This window comes from Malaya genurostris, chromosome 2 (assembly GCF_030247185.1).
Source record: "Malaya genurostris strain Urasoe2022 chromosome 2, Malgen_1.1, whole genome shotgun sequence".
NCBI classification, from domain to species: domain Eukaryota; kingdom Metazoa; phylum Arthropoda; class Insecta; order Diptera; family Culicidae; genus Malaya; species Malaya genurostris.
The window spans coordinates 327061736-327086322 of record NC_080571.1 but is presented as its reverse complement, the minus strand read 5'-3'; the positions used below and the strand labels follow the sequence as shown (position 1 = coordinate 327086322).

Here is a 24587-nt window from a genome sequence, read left to right as displayed (position 1 = left end):
TGTGTGTATGTAACGTTTATTGCACTAACTTTATGGGGTAAAATGTGCAAAAAAATGAAAATATGTGTTCTAACTTTTCTCAAACTTAGGTTCAAATGAAAGGTCCTGTGGTCCCATACGTAATTCCTGAATTTCATCAGGATCCGACTTCCGGATCCGGAAATATAGGGTAAAGTCTGTTAAAAATTTTATACCATCACTGAAAAGAGCGACAAACCGTAAAAAGTTTTTTAAATCGACCTCAAATCTTTTCCAATTGACATTTTTTATCAGTTGACGGTCAAACAAATCTATTTCGATTATTCTTTTAAGAATCGAAGAAAAATATTTTGAAGAATACCACAGTATTATATATGATAGTTTGATTGATATGAGAAAGGCATCATTACACCACTAGGTGGATTAAAACAGGTTTTTTTCTCAATAATTACAAAATAATCCGAAAAAGTTGAATAAAAAAAATCAGGGTTTTAATTTTTTTTATAGTTTTCATTTTAATACTCTTATTAAAACCTACTGATTGATGGCTATTCCATCCGTGCCTTTTGAAAAATGAAGAAGTTACAGCTAAAACAATTTACAGATGTATTCGAAATTTCAAGTTCTCTTTGAAAGATAATCATTTAAACAGTAGAAAATTATTCTACAGGTTAAAGGCAATAAATTTGTTCATGATATCCTTTCTTCTAAAAGTAGCTGTTCTTGAGATACTTGGATATTTAATTATAACACCATTTTTCATATTTCCATGAATTGTTTATTTGCTTGCTATATCTACAATTATTACATGTACATGAATAATTCCTAATTATATTTAAGGTTTGAAGTTTTTGAAAATTGTATGAGTACTACGTGAATCTTCATTCGAATACAGTCTTGTGACGATTCAATGTTATACATTGATTTAAATTTTCAGAGACTTGCAAATTTTTTTCTGTTTTTGTACTGCGAGGCATCTCCGTCAGACATATATATTGCTTTTTTAATTTTAATTTTGTCTTTCAAAAATGACATTAGGTGTGAAATAAACACTTGAACCGCGACGGTATCGTGTTTAAGCACTTCTGAAATCACAATGAAACTTAAATGTTTAAGCTCTTCTGATTCTCTATAATATATTTCAAACGGATGAATGCTTGCTTGATCATTGCTCCAATAGTGGCCTTGAACAGCATCCTGAAGCACAAATGAAAAATCACAATTAATTACAATTTCTCCTGTCTTTAAATTAGATTTTGCCTTTTTAAGAAAATAAGATTGCTGATTTTTAATAAAATCATGAGACACAAGTTTTTCTAATTTTTCGCAAAAATATGCTGCAAATTCTTCTACTGGTTTGACAAATTTCTCTACATTAATCTGTCAGCAGAAACCCATTGTTCAAATCTTATCTCAGTCAAATCACGTTCCTCGAAATTGTCTAAAACGCTTCTTTCCAGATCTTGTGTCGCTGGACAACTTTTGCATTCACGGAGGTAGCAGGATATTTTTGATGAGTCACATAATAGCTTTTTTAAATAATAATACTTATCATCATACTTGAAATATTTTTCAACAGCATGAATCATTTATGAAACATTCTCATGGATTGTGCAAACACATATGTTATGTGAACCAGAACTTCCAAGCAACTTGCAGTGTTTTGGTCTTAATGCTGCAAATGTACTAAATCCAATATTTCGATCTGGAAAATCCTCCTTATAACCCAAATAAATTTCTTTCAATGATGAATAAAGCAATCGTTTTTGTTTGCGTTCACACTTACCATTCATTTTGATTGTGACGCAATCTCTTGATCCCGGCATTACTCTGCTGACGTCATCGCTGTTGACATATTGAAGCACCTTGTTTTCTACCGTTTTGTTCCTGGTTTTGACTCCATTGAACACAATTCATCAACTGGTAAATGATATCAGAAGTTTTTCTCCTGCCTATAGCAGTTTTCTAGAACAGTCATATGCATTCCGTCAATGAGTCATTTGGCAAGCAACAGTTTTTATACCCAATTGAGCACATGGCTCGAAATGATGCATGTGCAATCTCCACTATTAATCGTTGAGCGCCAAACAATTTTTTGAACAATCTAGTATTCTTTTTTTCGACGGCCAAGTACTTATGCAACTCGTTGCGCGCCAAACTTCAATCGTAGATCTAGCAAGCATAGATGAGTTTTTCTAGTTGAAAACAGAACATTTAAGGTAGGAAGTTAATAACATGAATCTTGTACACTTGGAACGAGTTTTAAGTTTGCGAAAACGCGTTTATTCCATAATTTTGCAACCATTTATTAAAAGCACCGATTTAGTGCGATTCCTCAATTATTGTAGGTAATACATTCAAATCCATGGTAATAACAAATACAAATTATAATACGGAGTACTCCGACTAATTTTCAAGGACACATTTTGCATCGTGCGGTACATTGTCATGATACACTTTCAGAGTGACAATGTACTTTAACGAATTTCCTATAAAACTAGCAACACTGAAGGGTAAGAATAAGTTCACTATAGTTACTGTTTATTATAGTGAAAAATATGTAAACACAAGAGAAGTCAGAAGAACTATAATCTTAACCGAGGTATTGTAAAACTGGAGAGATGAAGGTAAAAGAATCGCGCGTAGCCAAATGCTCTACAAATAAGTAAATTCAATGATCAGCAAAACGAACACAGTGCTTGTTGATCTAGAGATGAAGGAACAGGAACTGATGCAACAAGTGAGCGCCATCAAAAAACGTACTACTGATGATAATGGGCCAACAGGCGTTGTTAGCGAGGAATTGGTACGAATCGATGAACTGATGTCGGTTATAAGAAAAGTAAGGTTTAAAAAAACATTTTAAATTATGATAAACAATCTCGTATGTTTTTCAGCAGATTCTAGATGATTCACGGTTAGACCGAATTTCAAAAATCCTTTGTCAAAATTGACAACGATCACGATGGCATACCAAAGTGGAAGATGTTTGCAACTTATGTAAGTTGAGAAACGGTACGAAGGTCGGTTCATTAATAAGTCAGTATATTTATATATTTATTAAAGTGAGGTTACAGAATAAAAATACATTCCATCAACTGCATCATTACCATTTATTTACAATATATGTATATATATATAAATATATATATATATATATATATATATATATATATATATATATATATATATATATATATATATATATATATATATATATATATATATATATATATATATATATATATATATATATATATATATATATATATATATATATATATATATATATATATATATATATACATATATATATATATATATATATATATATATATATATATATATATATATATATATATATATATATATATATATATGTGTGTGTGGTGTGTGGTGTACATGTGTGTGGCTTATGAGCTTATATATTTGCAGACGGAGTTGAGTTTTGTTTACTGAATTCCTGTTCCTGCAGTTTGATATGTTGTAAAGCATCATCCTTATGATGGAATTTGAACTGGTCCATGAAAATACGAAGAGCCCACTCCCCTAATAGAACAGCATCTATAAATTCTGTATACTGAAATACATAATACAAAATTGAAGTAGAATAGAAATATGAATATCATTACCATTACGAAAGCTTCTCGGTTTATTAGCCGGCGATATTTGGACTGATTGTTGCAGTTTAATACAGCAACGATAAACAAACAAGTTTGTTTTGCACCGTAGCAACTAGCATAAAGCGTTGCCAGAAACGATCTCCTTTCACATTTTCACACTATCGCAACAAAAGGGAGATATTTGCTAGGCTTACTTGTTCATGCTGTGAACAAAACATTGGCGATTCGTTTATATGGGACTTAGGGGTATTATTATTTGTATTTGGTAATAATACGAATAAAAAGATGAGTACAATTACAATTACTCCTGTAACAAATAGTCTCTTGGGAAACCGTTAAACGGTTTGAAAATAAAATACTATGTTAATTGTTTTCTTCAATGGAACTCTTCTTTCAGAATGATGAATACTTACAATGAATACGAGAATGGCATAATCTCCGACACGGTACGGCAGTGGAAAATTTGGAAAATGTGACAGAACATTTACTCGGATCAACGTTACATGTGCAAGGTTAATCAACCCATGTCGTTATATGATATATGCTTACCTTGTTTATCGAAACACCAAAATAGTTGCCAAAATCAGGCTTTGCCTTTAGCTCTTGAAGCTATGATAAAATAAAACAAAACAAAAACTAGCGGCACAACGAACGGAAGTAGAGCAGTGGACAAACTTTAGGACTATAAACAGTGAAGACAAGAATCGGAGAAGACATAAGCCAAAACAGATAATCCGATTAAGGCAATAAAGTTTAACGAAGCAGAGTGACGGGGGAGTGACAGTTCTACGGCGGTGCTGAGGTGTCCGCTCGAGGGCAGCAGCGAGCAGGGAACTTGAAAATATTCATCCGAGCGACTTTGTCTCCAATGCGCGGCTATCGTTTGGGTCATTTTTCTTCTGTTCGGTTGGTTTCAGATATTTCTCTGGTCTTCTTCCGATGGTTATCTGTCCGAGTCCGAGGGAATGACAGCATGGCTATTTTATAAGGGAATGAAAAGTGGAATTCTTTCTCGTGCTAGCGATAAAGCAGCAAACCAGTTTTGTTTTCATATACAAAAATAAATTTTAAACTCTTTTTTTATTTCACAAAATCGTTTCCATCCAGATAAGTACAATTGGCCGCTGTTCGTTGGATTCCCGTTTGTGAAACGTGGAATGAATTATAACTGCTTAAACAAATCACAAATAACTTAAGCTTAACTCGCCTTACTAGCGTTAATCTGAGATTAGGCATGATTTATGCTACTCCGAACACTTGAGTCTTCACGTAAACGTAGGTGTATTGATCTAACATAACGATGGCAAATTTACATGAAATGACGCCATTTTGAACGGAACTAGAACTAGAATGTCCTAACCTAACAAAATAAGTACATGAAATCTAGAGACTACCAGATCCAAACTTCAAAATTTCAACTTTTCTGCTCATACTAACTTAAACCTTATTTTATATCACTAACACTGTCTTTCGATGTTATTATCCACACTCGCTGTACAATTCTATTGCAAGGCAACTCTTGGCATTTCTGGATGTATTTCTTTCCTTTTCATCACTCTTACAAAAGACCAAATTCTCATTGTTCAGCTTATCTACCTTCCCTCCGAAGGCGCCACGACTGCTAGTATAGAGAATAATCCTTAAAACTATCAAGTTTCGTTCAGTACGATTTATTTCTTTTTCTATCTGCGTCCATTCACAACGTAAGCTCTTATAAATCTATTGTGTTTCGTTCAACAACACACTTTACACTCAATGTTTCCTATCTAGCGCGGTGGCTATTCTATGATGGGACGGGATTGTATAAATTTTTGTTAGAAATAATATAAATTTTAAAAAATCTTATTAAACCACCAACACTTTGTGTTGATTTCCTCTATCGCTACGTACGCTTTTGAAAAGTAAAAATTTTACAAAATTCAATCATTGTCTCACACGTGGGGAGAAAGAGTGCCTGGTTTGTTCGGCCTTGCGATTGTGATTTTCCCCACCCGAACAAACATACCTCGTGGAAGGCTAGCGTTCTCGAAAAACTGTTATGCTCACCAGACCAGTGCCAGAGTGCCACCATATTTTTCAGCACATCCATCAACGTAAACCAACACTTGACCGGGGTGTTGGATTTCCTAAACAGCAGCCATTAAAATCAATAGGGCCACCGGTGCAGTGCCTTGGAAGAAGGGGAAGAAGATTGACAAGAAAACGTAAAGTGATCACCGCATTTCCAGCAGAAGCACTTGATTTCAAAAATAAAAGTTGGAACTGTGAGTGACAACGGAGCTCTCTGCTAGCCGTTCGGTAGCTTCTGGTGCTACTGATAGCAGAACGTGGATTCGGTTTCAACTGTTTGCAGAGGTTTTCTTGCTGCGTTGATTTTGCCGTTTTTTTTGCGTTTGATTCCAATTGATGTTGCTTTTCTTCGCATTGTGGAAAGTAATAGATATTTTGTATCTTGGTAGACTACAGATATCATTTTACAGTGATCATACACATACAGCATACACTGCTAGAAATAAACATGATGACAGTTGATGTGGAACGTATGAAAAAAATCCCCCTTGTTAAATATTCGACATTTATGACAATTACATTCATTTCTCAAGCTCTTCGATGACAATTTACATTAAAAAATATTTAAGTATGATGAAAACAATCGAAAAAAAAAATTCTTGAACATAATTCAAATAGAACGCAGATGACTGGAAACTGGCGCAACTCGTTCTCTTGGATATTCTACCATTTGATGAATGGTTAATGCAATGAATTAAGAGTAGCATTATGTAACTCGAAATAGATTGTTGTATTGTCTCACTTAAAACAGGAAGTTTACCACGCGAAAAATTGTACCATATCTAGGAAATCGAAATCCGACAAACTCATTTTTAGTCATGTTTTTCTACCAGGCGCCTATACTTTCAACAAACGACTTTATAACCAAAAATTGTTCAAGTAATTTTATAATATTTTCATACGTAATGAAGATCTAACGTAAAGTTTTTAAAATAAATATTGTCTTGATAGTGTATGCAGTATGAAAAAGTAATCAGTCAGGTACTACATCTGAAACTGTTGAATTTTAACAATTTTTCCAAAGCCTATTTCATCCAACATTCACTTTACAAAAGTTCTATAAATCCGGAATGATTATTCACTCATTAGCACATCGTTTCTTGTGATTGTTGAAATTGTTCAACTTCAGCAATATTTGCTATAGTACTTCATTAAACATCCATTTACCTGGACTGAGAAGAATCCATCTCTGTATTTGCATTATGAACGTCAGACATTTTAAAAACCCAACAGCTTATTGATAATCACTTCCACTTATAAATGTTACTAACAAAAGAATCAGACCATTTTTGAATGTTAGAAGAAAATGTTATCTGAATTTACGCAGAGCAAGTGGTCAGTTCTCTGAGTCACTTACTATTAAGAGATATGAGTGAAAAAAAAAATGCTGACCTCTGACTTACAAAATTTACCATGCTATCGAATGAATATCAAGGCTTTGAGCCATTTCGCGGTTAATTTTAACTTTTGGTTGAAATCTGACACTTGAGTGGTTATTTTGTGTCGAGTAGTTAAATTCAACTAAAATTGCGGCCCATTTCAAAGTTTGACGGATGGAAAGTTATTTGGGTTTATTTTGCACTGGAAATAATTTTGTCTAAAGAATTGATATTAGAATTTTCTGCGCAAGATATTTTTCAGTGTCGGAAAGTAACCATCGCTCTGTCAAAAATAACTATGCTTTCGAGCAGGGTTATTTTTGACAACATTAAAATAACCACTCGAGTGTCAGATTTCAACCAAAAGTTAAAATTAACCACGAAATGGTTCACAGCCTAAGCATTTATTGATATTTTATCTAATGAAAATTAAGTTAACATTGTAAAAAGGACTGAGTAACTTCATAAGCGAAACTTTTTAGTAATGGATTGATTTTTACAGTACATTCCTACGTCGATAAAAAGTCCTTGATCATTTTGTGCAGATTTTGCTTTGGAAATTTCTGAGATGTCCATCGAGCAAGCGAAATTTCTCCCCTCGCACTGACAACTTCAACGAGAGCTCTTCTCTTTTACACCACTGTTGTATTAAGTGTACACGCATCATGATAGCGCGTGTTTATTTTCTTTTCCTCTAGCACTGAATCGTACCAAAGTGCTAGAGCAGAGCTCTCAAATTCTCTTAGGTGGACGCAGATATTTTCACAGAGGTGAGCACTCTGGTGTATGATTTGCGTAGAAGAAGCGTGGGACACGCAAAATCAGCAAATAAAACAATTCAGGCCCGTGCGCAGGGGGGGGGGGGGTTTGGGGGTTTTAACCCCCCCCCATGAAGAATTTTTTTAAAATTAAGTTTCATGAACAATGGAGTACGTATTATATTAAAGTGCAAATAACTTGACAATTCATATTTTTTTATCAATTTTTTATCAATTTATAAACTGACATAATTTGAAACCCCTCCCCCCCCGCGCACGATCCTGTCAGAATTCGTTTCACATTTTTGGACACCCCCCTCTCCCCTTGAAACCCCCCCCCCCATGGATGATTCCTGCGCACGGGCCTGAAACAATTTATCGTTGAGTTTACGTTTTCCCTTGCAAGATTTTCATAGCAAGGCCAGATATACGCTCTATTAATTGAAGTTCACAGAAGTATTCGTTCACCATCACGCGCCAGTGCACTACGGTCCGAAACGGGAAATCAGCGTGACAAAAATATTTTCACTATTAAATATTAGTTTTTTGTAGTTCGTGACTTCACAAAAGTTGTTTGTATTCAAATGGCGCTCCTTTTGACGGAAAAAGTTACTAGTCTAACTTTCTTAATTGAACTTAAAAATGATTTTGTTGTACAATAAAGTTTTAGGAAATTTTATTTTGAGCAGCTTTGCTGAAAAAGCATCAGCTTTTCATTTGATCGAGTTACATCAATTTTCCCGAGTAAAGGTAGGGTGGCTCCCGAAAAATCACTTTTTTTGTTCTACCTTTTTTTGTGAAACGTTCTACGGACAAGTTTTCTTCAAAAGAGTTGTTGAACTAATCATTGCGAACAATTTTACTTAACAAGGCTTTTTCATATGAGCTATCAGCAAAAAGCTATTATTGATTTTTCATCAAAAACTAGTCAAGCTTCAAATATCAATATTCATTAGATGCCAGATTGATAAAAATGTATCCTATGCGGTTCCTGAAAGGTCATAATATAAGTAAAAATTTAAGAAAAAATTTGAAGGGTGTTATTTTTTTAACTTATTTAAATTAGTCTTAAAAATACCTTCAAAAAACTCAAAAACATTGCATAACTCTTGAACGCCTTAACATATCAACATACTTCCTTCAGCAAAATAATAGAATCAAAATAGTTCTACAAGTGCTCCATACATTGTCCATTCGAGTAATGAGACATACAAAAACCACAGCCGAAAATAGATTTTTTGTAAGTCAAAGCACTTCCTGAAACCCAATAAAATCATTAGTTTGTTAAAATGAGTAGAATATATTTATTCGAACCAATACTCATTGTACGTCGTTTTCCGATTTTTACAGGCTATTCGGTACACAGTATCTTTAATTCTCAGTTGCTCAAACTAAATTAAAGTAGTTATTTTGGTAATAAATTTATTAAAATTGTTCTGCAATCTATTTTCGGCTGTAGTTTTTGTGTGTCTCATTTTTCGAAAGGACAATGTATAGAACACTTGTAGAACTATTTTGATACTATTATATTGCTGAACAAAGTATGTTGATACGTTAAGGCGTTTAAGAGTTATGCAATGTTTTTGAGTTTTTTGAAGGTATTTTTAAGACTAATTTAAATAAGTTAAAAAAATAACGCCCTTCCAATTTTCTCTTCAATTTACACTTATATTATGACCTTTCAGAAACCGCATAGGATACATTTTTATCAATGTGGCATCTAATGAATATTGATATTTTAAGCTTGACTAGTTTTTGATGAAAAACAATCATAACTTTTTACTGGTAGCTCATATGAAAAAGCTTGGTTAAGCAAAATTATGCGCAATGAATAGTTCAACAACTCTTCTGAAGAAATATTTTCCGTAGAACGTTTCACAAAAAAGTTAGAACAAAACAAGTAATTTTTCAGGAACCACCCTACTTTTACTCGGGAAAATTGATGTAACTCGATCAAATGAAAAGCTAGAGAGGTGCTTTTTTTAGCAAAGCTGCTCAAAATAGAATTTCCTAAAACTTTATTGTACAACAAAATCATTTTTGAGTTCAATTACGAAAGGTAATTTTCAGATTTCAATCTAAATGAGGACCACCCTAGTAACTTTTTTCATCAAAAAGAGCGTCATTTGATTACTTTTATGAAGACACAAACTACAAAAAACTAATATTTAATAGTGAAAATATTTTTGTCAGGACAATCTCCCGTTTCGGACCACTGTGCAGTGATCACTTCTTGACGAGAGCACGTGAGAGCGATTCCATGCGAAGAGAATGTGGTTCACTCGCACCAGCTTCTTTCAACACAAGTACACATTCAAAGTCTGTATAATGGACACTAAAAAGAAGTGCGCATTCCTTGTTGTGTGCTGCCCACCGAATGAATCCGTAGCGTAGGAATGAAACTCACGCTCTGGTGTATTACTCTAGTGAAATGCCATAACTGATTTCTGGTTGTTCAAGATCAGATGAAATAAATGATGCATATATTAGGCTTTGCTTTTTGAGAGACACATGAACATGAGCTCGATATTTCAAATTATCAAACAGGAAAACATTTTTGTGAAACAAGTATTCGGACCGAGATCTATTTTCATCGCAACATTTTCACTCATAACTTGTATTTTAGAAGCATGGGTCAAGAATCAAAATAAACTAGTTTCGGAATTCAAAAAAAAATAAGGGTGGGTAGTATCAGAGACATAACTGAATTATGTGAATAAAGATATAACTGGCCTGCTTTCTTCACGAATTGAAAAATACAACAGTCAAAACTTCTTCACTGATTATTCTGTTGTAGAATCACTTGCTTCAATGGAAGAAAATGTTAAAAAAAGTTTTTCAAGTTTCGAATTGTTGATTTTCTTCAATTTAAATAAGCTCGAGTGCCTTTTCATTTTATGGCAAAACTTCTGATGCCGAGTTTTGGCTGCTGCTCGAATGGTCCTATTTCGTCTAACGCTACGACGAAGTTCAGGATTACATTCTGCGTAATTCATTGATACTACATACTCTACTAAATTTTACCATAAGTTACTGAACATATTTCCGATGGCATGAAGCAAGAATGATTCTATGTTTAGAACAACAGTTTCAACAACGTTTTCTAACTACCGTTTTATGTTTTTGCTTCGATTATAGCGGTTTAAACTTTGAGGTCACTTTCTGGCTTTATGTGCGGAGTTGGGAATCGAACCCGGGTGGGCTGCGTGAAAGGCATCGACTAACCCATCGCGCTATACCCGTTACCAGCCTAACTACCGTTATTGAAATCGTTTCCGCCATTATGATAAAAAAAAACAGGAATCAAATTGATTCCACGGCTCACGATCGCTAAATGAAATACCCACAGAACGTGTTTTTCATAAAAACCATTATTGCCATTTGATATTTGAAACTTTATGAATGAAATCAACGCAATTCAAATCAACGGAGAGCTTACGTGGCATTTTAATTTTAGCAAATAAAAAATCAACTCTCACTTCCATTCAGAACTGTTCGTTGGTTTCGTTTTTTAGCTAGGGTTTCGGTTTCAAGTTAAGTAATCATCATATTTTCAACTTGTACGGTGAAAACAAAATCTTAAGATGCTCACGTTTGGTTTCGTTTAATATTAAAGCATCTCCCAAATTGAGAAATCGTTGCAAAAAAAAACAACCCTCAGCAACACGAATGCTAGTTAGTGGTCCGGGAATCTATTTTCCATCCCAAACAAAAACCACGACTTTGCTCCGTATTGGATTGATAGCCTGATATCCACAAGTTCACGGGCATTGCTCACTCAATTCTGGGGGGAAGGTGAAATGTTGGCGTTTTTTGTCAATATCAGTACAAAATACTTGATGGAAGTGAAACCCTAAACCTTTTCTCCTTTCTTCTTCTTTCTCCCACCCTCAACATCCAGGCACAGTTGCGTCCTCATGTGTGTGTGTGTGTTTTTTTTTTGTTCTGTTCTCGTACGTGTTGTTGTGGTGATTTTGTTTGCTTTTTTTGTACATTTGTAACATTCATTAGGATTAATTAACCGTCTACGGTTGATTGATTGATTCGAACGATGCTGCCAACGGTGCCGACGGTGGCGGTACGTTGCTTCCTTCATTAGCGGCGCATGATGTCCTCTATGCTGAAACCAGTCTTACGTGATGGTGGTGGTGGCGGTGGCGGTTGTTGCGGCTGCAACACGGATGCTGTAGGTGGTTGCGGTGTGTTCGATAGTGAGGATGGCGACGGGACAATCGCCGGTGACGATTGTGCGACTTGCACGGTAGTCGATGGCTGCGATGACGATGGACAGTGGACAGGATTCGGAGGCGATTTCGCCACGGAAGGAGGCAGATTGACGAGATTAATGGGTACTTGATTGGGTGGGGGTGGAGGTAGTTGAAGTGGCAGGGACGGTGACGAAAGGTGAGGTGACAGGAGCGGAGATGTTGGGGACATCATTGGAACGGATTCGTGAGGAGCATCAGGTGGTGGATGAGCGGTGGGTTTGTGGGGGTCATCGGTTGGTTTCATTAACGGACGTTGATTCATCATCGCTGGTGAAAGATGAGAAGACATCAGATTGCGTCCCATGATGGGATGTGCTTCGCCATCCGGGCCCATGGCTCGTTTTCGCAGCGGGATGGAACCGAAAAATGGACCACCCGATTCCATCAGGCCACTCGTAATTGTGGATGAAGCTCGACCGAGTAATCCCATTTTATGATGCAAATCTCTTCGAACGTGAAGCATGGGAATGAACATGTCATGTGGATGCTGTGACGAAAGTCCCGGTCCGGATCCGCCCGTTGTTAGATCCTCACCGCCGGAGTTCTGGTTCATTAGATGATGCGGCAATGGAGGCAACATGAATGATCTACTTCCATGGTCATACTGAGGCCGCATAGTATACGGACTCTTGGATCCGGTGGGTCTCTCGTGATGGCACTGAACTACTGGTGTTGGATCTGGCTCGTGACCTGCTACACTGATCGTTTCATCTTCATCATTCTCTCCGTCGTGTTCATCTGGGTAGTCATCCTCAAGTTCAGCAGAAACGGGCATATCCAGCGGTGGAGATGGGGATCTATTTCTACCGGCAGGTGAGTGTACCGGAGAATCAACCTCCAAGACACCTTCGTCCTCATCACCGCTCAGATTGGGATCATCATCTCCGACATCCAACGATTCGGCCGGAACGTCTCCAACCGTGTGGGTTAGTGCATGACGCCGCAGGTCACAGTTTCTTCGGAACACCTTTCCGCAGGAATTACATTCGTATGGTTTGTGATCGGTATGGGTCAGCAGATGTGTTTTCAGGTTCGAACGTTGATTAAAGCTGCGATTGCAAACCGGGCACTTGTGAGGCGACTCCTCCATGTGCAGAATCTTGTGCACGGCCAGCGTTCGCGACTGGCAGAAACCTTTGCCACACTCGGTGCATTTGAATGGCTTTTCCTTTGAATGGATGTATCTGAAAAAGGAGAAGAGAAAACAACTCGCTATAAGAAATATCGAATTACTGTCCTGCAGTTGAAGCAAAGTTACACACAGCCCAGGAAGCGGGCAACTGTCCCTTGTAATGAAATCAGTTCAGTCCCTTGACTCCCCCGTTCTTTCGCATCCAACTTTCAACATGCAAAATATTTTGTTCCAATTATCGAAGTTCTCCTGCGCGCTTCTCCGGCCTGACAACATGTAGTTTCACTACAGGCCACGGTCACCCAACCCAATCGGGTCCACTCACCGGAGAAGTAAAACGATGAAGAACGTTTATCTTTTCCCCCCTTTTTTTTTACTCTCTCGCCTGGCCCGGACACGACGACGGTTGCTGGCCGCCATCTTTCGAAGAAATATATTTATATGTTGTTTATTTTGTGTTGTAGATCACCGCCCCACGGCCCGATAGCCCTTTCCCCGTACACCTCGTTCCGACCCACGTGTTGGTAGAAGGTATCAGTTTTACTGCTTAGGAAGCTTCTCCGTTGAACGTCTACTATTTAGATGCTGTTGCTGCTGCTGCTGTTGCTGCTGGGAAACCACTTATTCCAACGAATGGTCCGAGTGAGAGAGCCTTCGAGGCCACAATCAGCGTAGTGCTGGTAAAAAGTGTTTAAAGCAAACGAAGAAAACTGCCTTAGATGGATGAGTCTTTTCTTCGGAGTTTTGCGCTGCCCAGCCCCGAAACGGAGTTTCAATTTTTAGTTTTCAGTGAAAATTATTTCCTAAATTTCATGGTGGATCAAAATTTTTGTTGACAGAGAATACTAGAAATTAGAGCTATACTCATTCAGTTATATCACTAACATTTATAGGATAAAAAAATTACCGAACTGTCACTAGTTTTTCTCTACCGGTCCGTCCGGTTAACTTAAGTGTGCCAGCGACATGCTTTTATGCATAGCTAGCATGCTAACATGGTATGTTTTTAAGATCCACAACTGATCCGTAACTTTTTGTGTTGAGTACATTGCACTTTTCTCTAGTTCGGGGTTATGTGCTTTCGTGTTTGTGCCGTGGTCCGAAATAATGGGGTACAACGAAAGTGGACCAGTGCGTTTTGCTGCCATGAAAATGGTGCAAGTTCGGACGTCATCGAGAAGCTCTCCAGATGACGTTAAAAGCAATTTTCATATAAAATAAACATGAAAATATTACGAAATACAATGATTTTAAAATTTTCCATTCATTCCATCGCATCGGTGGAAACTTTTTCTCGTAGCCTCGACAAACCCAGCCAGCGACCCGGACGACCACTCCCCTAGTCGCACCTACCGTGCCGCATAGGTTTGGTATTAAAACAAGATAAATTCACAAATTATCATATTTAATTCGATATTAGGTAGAAAAATAAACAACCGCTGCCACATCCCGCCCAAATAGCACCTGACCATGGCGAAGCGATCATCATCGGGCTCTGGCACATTCATGTATGCAAATGGGACCAGACCAGGCACTCGGAGTAGAGCGCAGAAAGAAAAAAAAAACTACACAGAAATAATAAAATACTGCATGTTGCGCACGACCATGCTTTCCGCTTCGCTGCGACCTACGCGGGCTGTCAGTTTCCACCGAGAGTTTCCAGCTCTGGGCTGGGAAGACATGCCTAAACACAACAAACTGACAGGAAACAAACTATTAACCATATTTGCATTCATTAGCTACCGGTCGCCGCGGGTTCGACACAGGGAAATCATATTTCTTGATCTGACGGGTGCGTCGTCGTCGTCGTCGTCATCGGCGGGAAAGATTCAACAGGTTTCAAATTTTCAATATGCGAATTATGGTGGACTGGACCGAGCCACGTGGTCAAAATCATGGACGCAGGTGGTTTGCTATATGTTTGTGATTTGAGATCGGTTTTTCCCACATGTCAGCGTGTATCAAAAAGCACTTTGGTTGAAGCTGCGGCGACTGATCCAGACGCTACCTAAACGGGTTAAGGTTGCATGTTTTTTCCCCATCGAGTTTTTCCTTACATAAAAACTGCATTTCCGACGAAACACTTTGGCTCCGCTTCAAACACCACAAAAAGCTTTTCGTTGGAATTGGGACGAGGCTACAAAAAGCATTTGATAACATAAATCATGCATAGTTGCGTGCGGTGAGTTTCGCTTTTGGTGGATCCTTCTGTCGATTGGTGGTTTCGAGGATGGAATTCGATTCTGGGAAGGCGTCTGGAGATTTGAAAGATTTCAAGTTCGATGCTGGAACGTTTTTGGATTTTCTTTATGTTTGCCGGAATATTTTTTGTGGTTCATAATTATTAAACCGTTCAAGAGACACAAACACTTTCAGTGATATGCTGACTGACCGGTTCTTCACAAATTTTTTTGGTGCCAATTTGACACTAACGACTAAGCTAAGGACGGCGTTGCTACAAACTGTCAACTTTTGAACTGTGCGACAACATTGTAGCAAACGTTCGCGCTATTAACCATATCAGGCGTTATATCGTCGGATGATCGTTGAAATAAACTTACCTAATTTATGCTAATTGCGAAACTGCTATCAACACGCTTTAGTCCATCCCCATTCCACTGGAAGCTGTATCGAACTAACTTTGTACTAAATACTATCGGTATGCTTTGCCCAGCAACCCAGCTAGCAATTTACAGTAATAAAGTTTGCCCGTCATTTACAGTCATAAAGTCGATTCGTGGTCTCGAGTGACGATGTGAAAAAGAAAAACTGCAAACGTCAGGCACCAAAATGACAAAATGAGCGGTAATGAATGCGATAAAATGGAAATAGCATCGAAAAACTGTTAGTGTATCGTTGATTTAAATTGCATCATTATGCTAATCATGATCAGCTTCGAAGATATTTCAAGAAGCCAATGAGGTATGCACTGAACTAGGTGGTGCAAATGTGGCTCCTACTTCCTTTGAAAAAAAGGCTACGTTTGTTGACAGTTTTACAGTTTAGAGCTTATTAGAGGAGCTGGTGAATAGATATGATTTTGATTCGAGTGGATTGAAAGAAAAAAAACATAAGAGAATAATTTATAGATTTAAACTGAATTAGTTTTGTATGTTGCTATTATTTTTACGGACTGGATTTCGGTCGATCATCGCGAAAGCAAAGATTTTTAAGAAAGTGTCAAAAAAGCGAATATTGAGTTGTTCAACCAGAATCATACTTTATACAGGGTGGGCCATTTAAAGTGGGAGCAACGTGCATCGTGAAACAGTACACACCAAAAGAACGCATTCAAATTGTTCAGCACCACGTTCAAAATAACTTCTCAAGTGTGAAAACCAAACATGCGCACATTTTACGTTAAATGAATGCGTAATAAGCAAAATTGTCGGTTCTATGTCACTGAAAACCTTCAATTAATTGAGGAACAGCCTCTATACGACCAAATAGATACAGTTTGGAGTGGTGTTTGGGCGGATATGGTGATTGGTTCCTATTTTTTCCAAGATGATGATGGAGCAACGAAAACTGTTAATGGCGGTCGTTATCGAACCATGATAAATGATTTTGTAACGCCCATTATTCGTGAAAATGGTTTCAACAGGACGGTGCAACATGCCATACAGTTCGACTAACAATTGATTTGTCACGACCATTGTTCCCAGGACGAGTTATATCGAAAAACGGTGATTTTGACTGCCCCCCCGAAATCACCCGATTCGACACCACCAGACATTTTTTTTGGGGCTATTTGAAATCCAAGGTATACGCTGATATCTTTAATTTGATGAATTTTATCTTTATCCGACTTCCGGTTCCGGAATTACAAGGCAATATGTGCAAATCTATGAGAAAATGCGCATTCAATTTTCTCGGAAACTTCTGAACCGATTTTTACAAACTAAGATGCAAATGAAAGGTTTTGAGATTATTCAAAAAGTTAATCCAGATTCAACCTTCGGTTCCGATATTACAGTGAGATTAGCAAAAATTTTCAATTTCATGAGAATTTTTTCACCATCAATGGCGAAACAACGTTCACATTTTTATAAAATTTACTGGTAAAATCATCTAGTTGACAGACCTTGTTAGTTGGTGGATATATAAATCTACTTTGGGACTACTAGTGCCCAGTTTCCGCTTCCGAACGCACCGGTAGTAGTGAAGAAAAGCTCCAAAAAAACGGAACTCACTTCGATTTCTCAGCAACGGTTAAACCGGTTTTCACAAATCATGATTCAAATTAAAACTCTCATTGTCTTTAAAGATACTGTGCAATTTCATCTAGATCCGATTTCCGGTTTCGAAATTATAGGGCAATGAGTATAAAAACTTTCAAACTGTCATACAAAATTATGCAAAACCGCACCCATCTAGCACACAGCGTGCTTTGTTCAATTTGGTATAGCGTGCAGGGTTGCCAATTTTTTATATATTTATTAACTTGACATAACTGTTTACAGATTAAAAATGTGATGGTAGTTTATATCGAAAAAAGTTTTAGATTTTAGTTTCAAAAAAAGTAACTTGACAGAATCTTCTAGTTATGGTTTTTGAAAATATAAGTAGTATGAGAAAGGCATCATTAAGCCACTAGGTGGATAAAAAAGATTTTTCAGAAACAAATGCTTCCACTTAGAACGACCCACCCTGTACTTTTTGTTCAAATCAAAAACCCTTAAAACCCTTCGCTCGAGACGTCAGGTAGGATATGGCACCTAATGAAATATTCTTAAAACGTCACTTAAATTGTGTGAACAGCGTTTATCTAAAACAATTGTGCAGCAAATCACCAACTTGCCCACGTTGCACTAGTAGTTATAGAAGCTCCACCAAAATTTTCACATCGTCATGTAAATACGAAGTAACTAAAACAATTGTTCAACTTATAAGAAATTTTCCAAATGGCTGTCATAATTGTACCGGACTCAATATATGCCGAACACACTGTATATCTCTTGTGAAGAAAAAATAGTGAAATTATGCTCTCCGCAAGGCAAAAACTGATAAGCCGAATTGAAAACCTTGCAGTAAAAACTATTTTGTTGCCGAGTCCGCATTGTCTGGACTACCTCATGAAATTTTAGGTCAGTGTGTGCAGTTTTCTTCATTTTTAGAAAAACAATTCGAAACTTGCAAATAAGTTGTACCAGGTTTATCTGCTTGAAATGAACGTAAAACTTGCCGACATGAGAATATTATCATAAAAATTTCAGAAATACATCATTACATACGTAATGAAAACAAAAATCAAATCAAATAATTTGAACTCGGTTTTCATCTCGCGAAAAAATGAACAGACCTGACATCACTTTTCAAAGATATTGAACAAAATGTTAAGTTCATCATAGTTACTCTCATAGTTATATATTACCGCTTTGCAACTTGTTTTTGCAACTAAAGCACATGGGCTCACCAAAATAATACCTACAGTGCGTATCAGAAATGTCGGATTCACTAAGATGAATGACTAAACTGTATTGTTGTTTAAGTCAACTTGTTTAATAAAACTAAAAACAAAAATTTTTCTTTTCCATATTTTCATGTTTATATTTCTATTTATTTAGGTAAAATAAATTATTACGTTGGGTGAACCATTTTCTTTTCAACACACTGTTACCCTTGACGCCATATTTCAAAATATTGAAGAGCAATTCATTTCAAGATTTTTCAGATTAATTGAAGCATCAATATGATTAAAATCGTCTGAAAAGGTGTATGAATGTATGATAACTTTCTTGTACTTATTTTAAACATTCTCCCGATCATATTCATTGAAAAGAATGGAATAGATTTTCATAGAAATTGATGTGCAATTATCAAAACACATGTTCCACCATAAAAATGCAGTTCGTTGTCGATTTTCTATTTACTAAAACATAAAAGATTAATTCTACAATATATAGTATTTGAAGTTTCATGTTTGTGTTACGGGCAGTTGTATTGAAAATCAAATGTGAAACTTATTCATTAGAAATTATGTTTGCTATGTTTTTGTAAACATCAATTCAATTCTTTTTTACATTATAGTTCCCATGAATTTCACAATTGTTTTTTCGCTGATTTAATTGCTGCATTTGTGATAGGATCGATGCATGTGTTTTTGTATCAGTTGCACAATAATTGTGAATAAATGTTCGTGACAACGGAAGAACTTAGAGATATGTTTCACAACACCGAAAAATTTGCGCATAACACAACAGTTAATACAATAGTAATATGAACTAATTTGATAAATTGCACAATCTGTAGAAAAATACAGGACAGAAACTTAACGTGCTACTTGGGCTATTTCAATGCAAAAATTCGTGTTATTTTTTTGCTCATGATATAAAGCCACCGAACCCACGGTGCATTTTTCACACCACCATCATTGAAAAATTGATGAAATTCGTATAAAACTTTTCTAAATTTCTATTACTTTGGTTATAGTAATATTGAGTTGGCTCTTCAGCTTTTTTGTCCAATTTTGCTTCAAACACTATTTTTCAGTTCTGAAATCGTCCCGTGGAACGGAACCGTAACCGCTAGAACATTTCAAAAACCAGTTACGGTTCGGAAAAGTAAAGTTGCAAATATAAATTTGGTTACGCAAACTTAAGTGTTTTTGATTTTTCGAAGTGCTTTCTAGTTTTCGAATAATTGATCAAAAACGCGATGTTGCTAATCTCAGCAAATTATTATTTTTATCTTCGGTGCAGTGATTGAAATTTCAGGAAATCTTTTTAGCAAACTTCTGAATATAATATATCGGCAATGGAAAATTTGCAGAATTGGGTTGATACATTTTATTCAATAAAGCTTGAAAATTACTAGTTCACGTGTGAATTTCTCGCATCATTATATAAGCTTCTATCGTTTTGAAAAAAATCCTGTTTTAATCCACCTAGTGGTGTAATGATGCCTTTCTCATTTTCACTTTTTCCTGTATATTACAGCAGAAATTCCCTGAAATACCACAATTTAAAAAAAGTTTAGAAAAAAGTTTTGAAGATTCCTATTACATTGTAGGGATGTCCGATACCGAGTCGATACTTTGAAGTATCGATACTTTCTTTCGAGAATCCGGTATTTTTGGTATCAATATTACATCAGAGCGATACTGTTAATATCGATACTTTAGGTCTCGATACTTACAGTATCGCAACAGATTGAAGCCAATCCCCATTACTACGGAATATTTGCTTTGTTTCAATTATAGAGGCTTTAACCTTAAGGTCATTTGCCACTTCGGGTCAGAAAAACTTTCTAACCCTACGTGCGGGGTTGAGAATCGAACCCAGGTGGGCTGAGTGAAAGGCATCGACTAACCCATCACGCTATACCCGTCACCGATGGAACATTTTTTGACGTGAATACGGCTTACTTTACTATGGGGCACCTTTTCAAAATTTACCCTCTGGAAGAGTGGTTTTTATCGTGAATATTTCTATGTTTTATTCAACGTATCATCATAATTTTTGCCTTTCTCATATAGAAAGGTTATGCAATCACTGTGAAAACCGACTTTTGAACCGAGGCCCGGAGGGCCGAGTGTCATATACCATTCGACTCAGTTCGTCGAGTACGCAAAATGTCTGTGTGTGTGTGTATGTGTGTGTATGTGCGTATGTGTGTCTGTAACGTTTTTTTGCACTAACTTTTCTCGGAGATGGCTGAACCGATTTTCACAAACTTAGATTCAAATGAAAGATCTTGTGGTCCCATAAAAAATTCCTGAATATTATTTGGATCCGACTTCCGGTTCGGGAGTTATAGGGTAAAATGTGCAAAAATAAGAAAATATATGTTCTAACTTTTCTCATAGATGGCGCGACCGATTTTCACAAACTTATTTTCAAATGAAAGGTCCTGTGGTCCCATACGTAATTCCTGAATTTCATGCGGATCCGACTTCCGCATCCGGAAATATAGGGTAAAGTGGGTTAAAAATTGTATACCATTACTAAAAATTTTACAATTGATAGTTTTTATCAGTAGACGGTCAAACAAACCGATTTCGGGTATTCTTTTAAGAATCGAAGAAAATTATTTTGAAGAATACCACAGTATTATATATGACAGTATGATTGATATGAGAAAGGCATCATTACACCACTAGGTGGATTAAAACAGGTTTTTTACATGTCATCGGAGATATGATCAGCAATTTGGGATAAAATTTTCGGTAATATAACCACAAATAACTCGAAATTAAATTTTTCATATAAGTGAAAAAGGTAAAAATTTGATGCTTCTTTTATTCTAGGCTTCGTAGTTGTTTCATTCAGTTCAGATCGGAATCCAGGTCAAGAATCCAATTCTAGAGTTCAGTTCTGAAATTTGGTTTCAAAATCCAAGACCAGATTTTATTTTTCATTTTCATAATCCAGATCTATTATTCAGTTCCTCGTCTGGAATCCAGGGCCAGAATTGAAATCTAGAATTCTGGAAATTGGATCAAATTTAAGAATTTTCATCTAAGCCTGGTTCTTGGTTCTAGACCTAGACTTTGGAGTTAAAATTTGGAAAAGGAATTTTTGGACTTGAAAATGAATTTTGAAATAGAATTCTGGATTTGAAATTGAGGTTCAGATCAGAATACAATTGCAAAACTTCTATCCAGAATTCAGACTTATAATTCAAGTTCAGAATTCGGAAATTGAGTTCTAGCTGTAGATTTTTTTGTTCTCTATGACGATTTGAATTTTGAAAAAAAAATATAGCGGTAGTCGGACGTGGATAGAATTCAGCAAATTATTTGTGGGACTATCAACGGTTTATTTGATCGGAATGAAAATTGGGATATTCTTATGGCATCTTCAGAATTTCCATCTTCGAGAAAAGTGAGTGACATTATTTCCACATTTTTGGTGAATTATTTTCACATTTCCGGAACCGAAAGTTGGATACATATGAAATTCCGGAACTTTGTTTGGAACTATGAGACATTTAATTTGAATCTAAGTTTGTGAAACTCGGTTCAACCATCTTCGAGGAAATTAGGTGATATTAATTTCACATTTTTGGTGCATTTCACCCTGTAATTCCGGAACCGGAAGTCGGATCCTAATCTAAAGTAATTTCGTTGATTTAAGTTTGAAATTTTGTAATAAGTTTAATATGTGATCAACCTAATTTACATGTCAGAATTTGGTTAGTTCGTGAATGTTGTGCTGTCCAAATCAGATGGAACATATTTCGATATAAAATTTTAAATGAATGTTACAAAATTATAACTCTGTGAAATTGACATAGCGTATAGGATATCATATCGACGACAAAAGGCTATGTTATGGAAAGCAATATTCCAACTCAAAATATCCAATGAGGGCAAGAAAACTTGCAAAACCCATCCAAAGAATAGCCTATAATTACATTGATTATATTGATTGATTTTGATATTTCATCAAACATCGGCAACCAGACCCGAACGTTGAACCACTTCGCGCAGTGCCATCCGGCGAGTCTTCGGTCGTGGCATCCTTCAGTGACTCTCAATTATTTCGCTCTGGGGCGCGAGCACTTCGAGATAATGATGCTCCATTTTTCGTTCTCGTTGAAATGAACGCCTGAATTCCTGCGAGATTGGCCACATTGTCGTCATAATGAATAATTTCATGCACCTATACATACATACATACGCGTTCGATCATTAATCTGTGAGGCTCCAGCATTCTTGTTTCACGCATATTTCGTCTGCTTGATTGGACTCGACCTCCGTATCTTGGCGCTTTCATCGTTGAACGAATTCGAAGCTTCCACCCTGGCATTATTATCCGAACCATGGCAAGCGAATGGTTCGAGATCGAAAAACATGGCGAACGAAGAACGAACCAACCGGACGCGTGATGTTCCCTTGGTTGGTCAGTGATTAATTTTAATTTTAGATAAAAATCTTCCATCCAAACCATACGAACTGGGTAACGAAGCGAGCAATTGCAACTCTCTAAACCGAATAAGAACAAGAATCTGTAATTACTCCGCCCAGTACGCGTAAACTAGTTTTCAACGCGTCTCCTGCATCGACTGGCTCAACTCCCGGGGCAGCAGACGTTTTGAGTACGTCGGGGAATGTTTGCGCCACTTATGGCCGCCCGCACCCGATCGGATAGTTTTCCACGCTCGGCAACTGAACTTTCAAAGTGCTTGGTCACTAGAAAGCAAAAAAATTATAGTGCCCATGGTTGAACACTTTAGCCTCATTAGGATTCAATTATTGATTTTAAACAGTTCACACTCTAACATTAGCCGTAATGCGGTACTTACTGGTAACTTTTTGTTTGGGTTGAGGAGAATTGAGATTTGATTAGCGGTTAGTTGTTGGCGTGACTCTCTGTAACGAATGGAGGCGGGACGTTGAGGTTAGAATTGGACTGGAATTGCAAATTGTTGAGTGCTGTAATAATCGGTGATACGGATACCACAGTTACCTAGAACAGTTATTTCTGTTTTGACTGCCTTCGATGATTAATTGCTTACCCAGGCTAGGTGCAAACTGAAACCATTTTGCAGTCAACTGCCGTGAAATGCCATTCGATGTACGGTGTCTAAAGGTGAAATTTGATTCTAGTTTGCTACCGCAAAATACCAGGTTTCCTTCGACAGACACCGCCGGTTGAGCTAATATGACACTACCGGTCCGGAGGCGGTTGTTTCTTACTTTACTTTAACCGGTTAGGCATCAGCAGATTTGTACGAACACAAAAAAAAACAATTCTTGTCCGCTTCTGGTGTTCAGCTGGTTGCACTAGTGTAGCAAAAGTATAGTTGAAATGAACACGTGAAATCATCGAACAGCGACCATTCGGTTTACAATAAATTACCTCCTTATCTGCCGGGCCTGTCATTGCCTGTTGGATTGTGTTTCGAATAGTCGCACCTGTAGCTTCCTACGCGTACCTTCCGCACTTAAACCGACGGTGCCACCGTGCCACGATTTCCCCGTGATCGAACAAGTGAGCAGTAGCGACAGTTTACGGGGGCAGCCTGCATAATAACTCGCGATAAAACCGCCATCCACGACTCACCAGAATCGTCGTCGTTGCTATCCTCGCGTTAGCGTTGTTTAGCGAACCACGAGACTGATGCGATATTTATAGCTTCGAGGTTTGCCCACTGTGCCAAAAGCCGATCAGGTGGAAAGTTCTTGACGGTTGTAATGCTTGCAAAACAATTAACGATTTGTGGTGACAAACTGGAAAAGGTTCACCGCGCCGTACTGATTGTTCCACACGATTAGTGGCTATCAGGTTGTAATCTACTGCCAATTACATTTTTGCTGCATTCAAATTATCAAGGGTTTTTAAACTGAAAAGCGCATCCTACTATTGTTGATGTTCGGAACTCAAATTATAACCTATTACCGAGACCAAACCAGGAATCAGAACAAATTGGCT

The 24587-nt window shown here is 37.0% G+C and overlaps 1 protein-coding gene across 1 annotated transcript in view; it reads right to left on the bottom strand.

Moving 5' to 3' along the window:
* Positions 1–8149: 8149 nt before the first annotated feature.
* The window catches only part of LOC131431446 (protein bowel), a 103001-nt gene continuing 86563 nt past the window's right edge, over positions 8150–24587 (bottom strand). The window contains exon 3 of the mRNA XM_058597168.1: positions 8150–13261. Within this exon, the coding sequence (XP_058453151.1) occupies positions 11905–13261 (1357 nt within the window). The 3' untranslated portion in view covers positions 8150–11904. The remainder of the gene's footprint in view (positions 13262–24587) is intronic.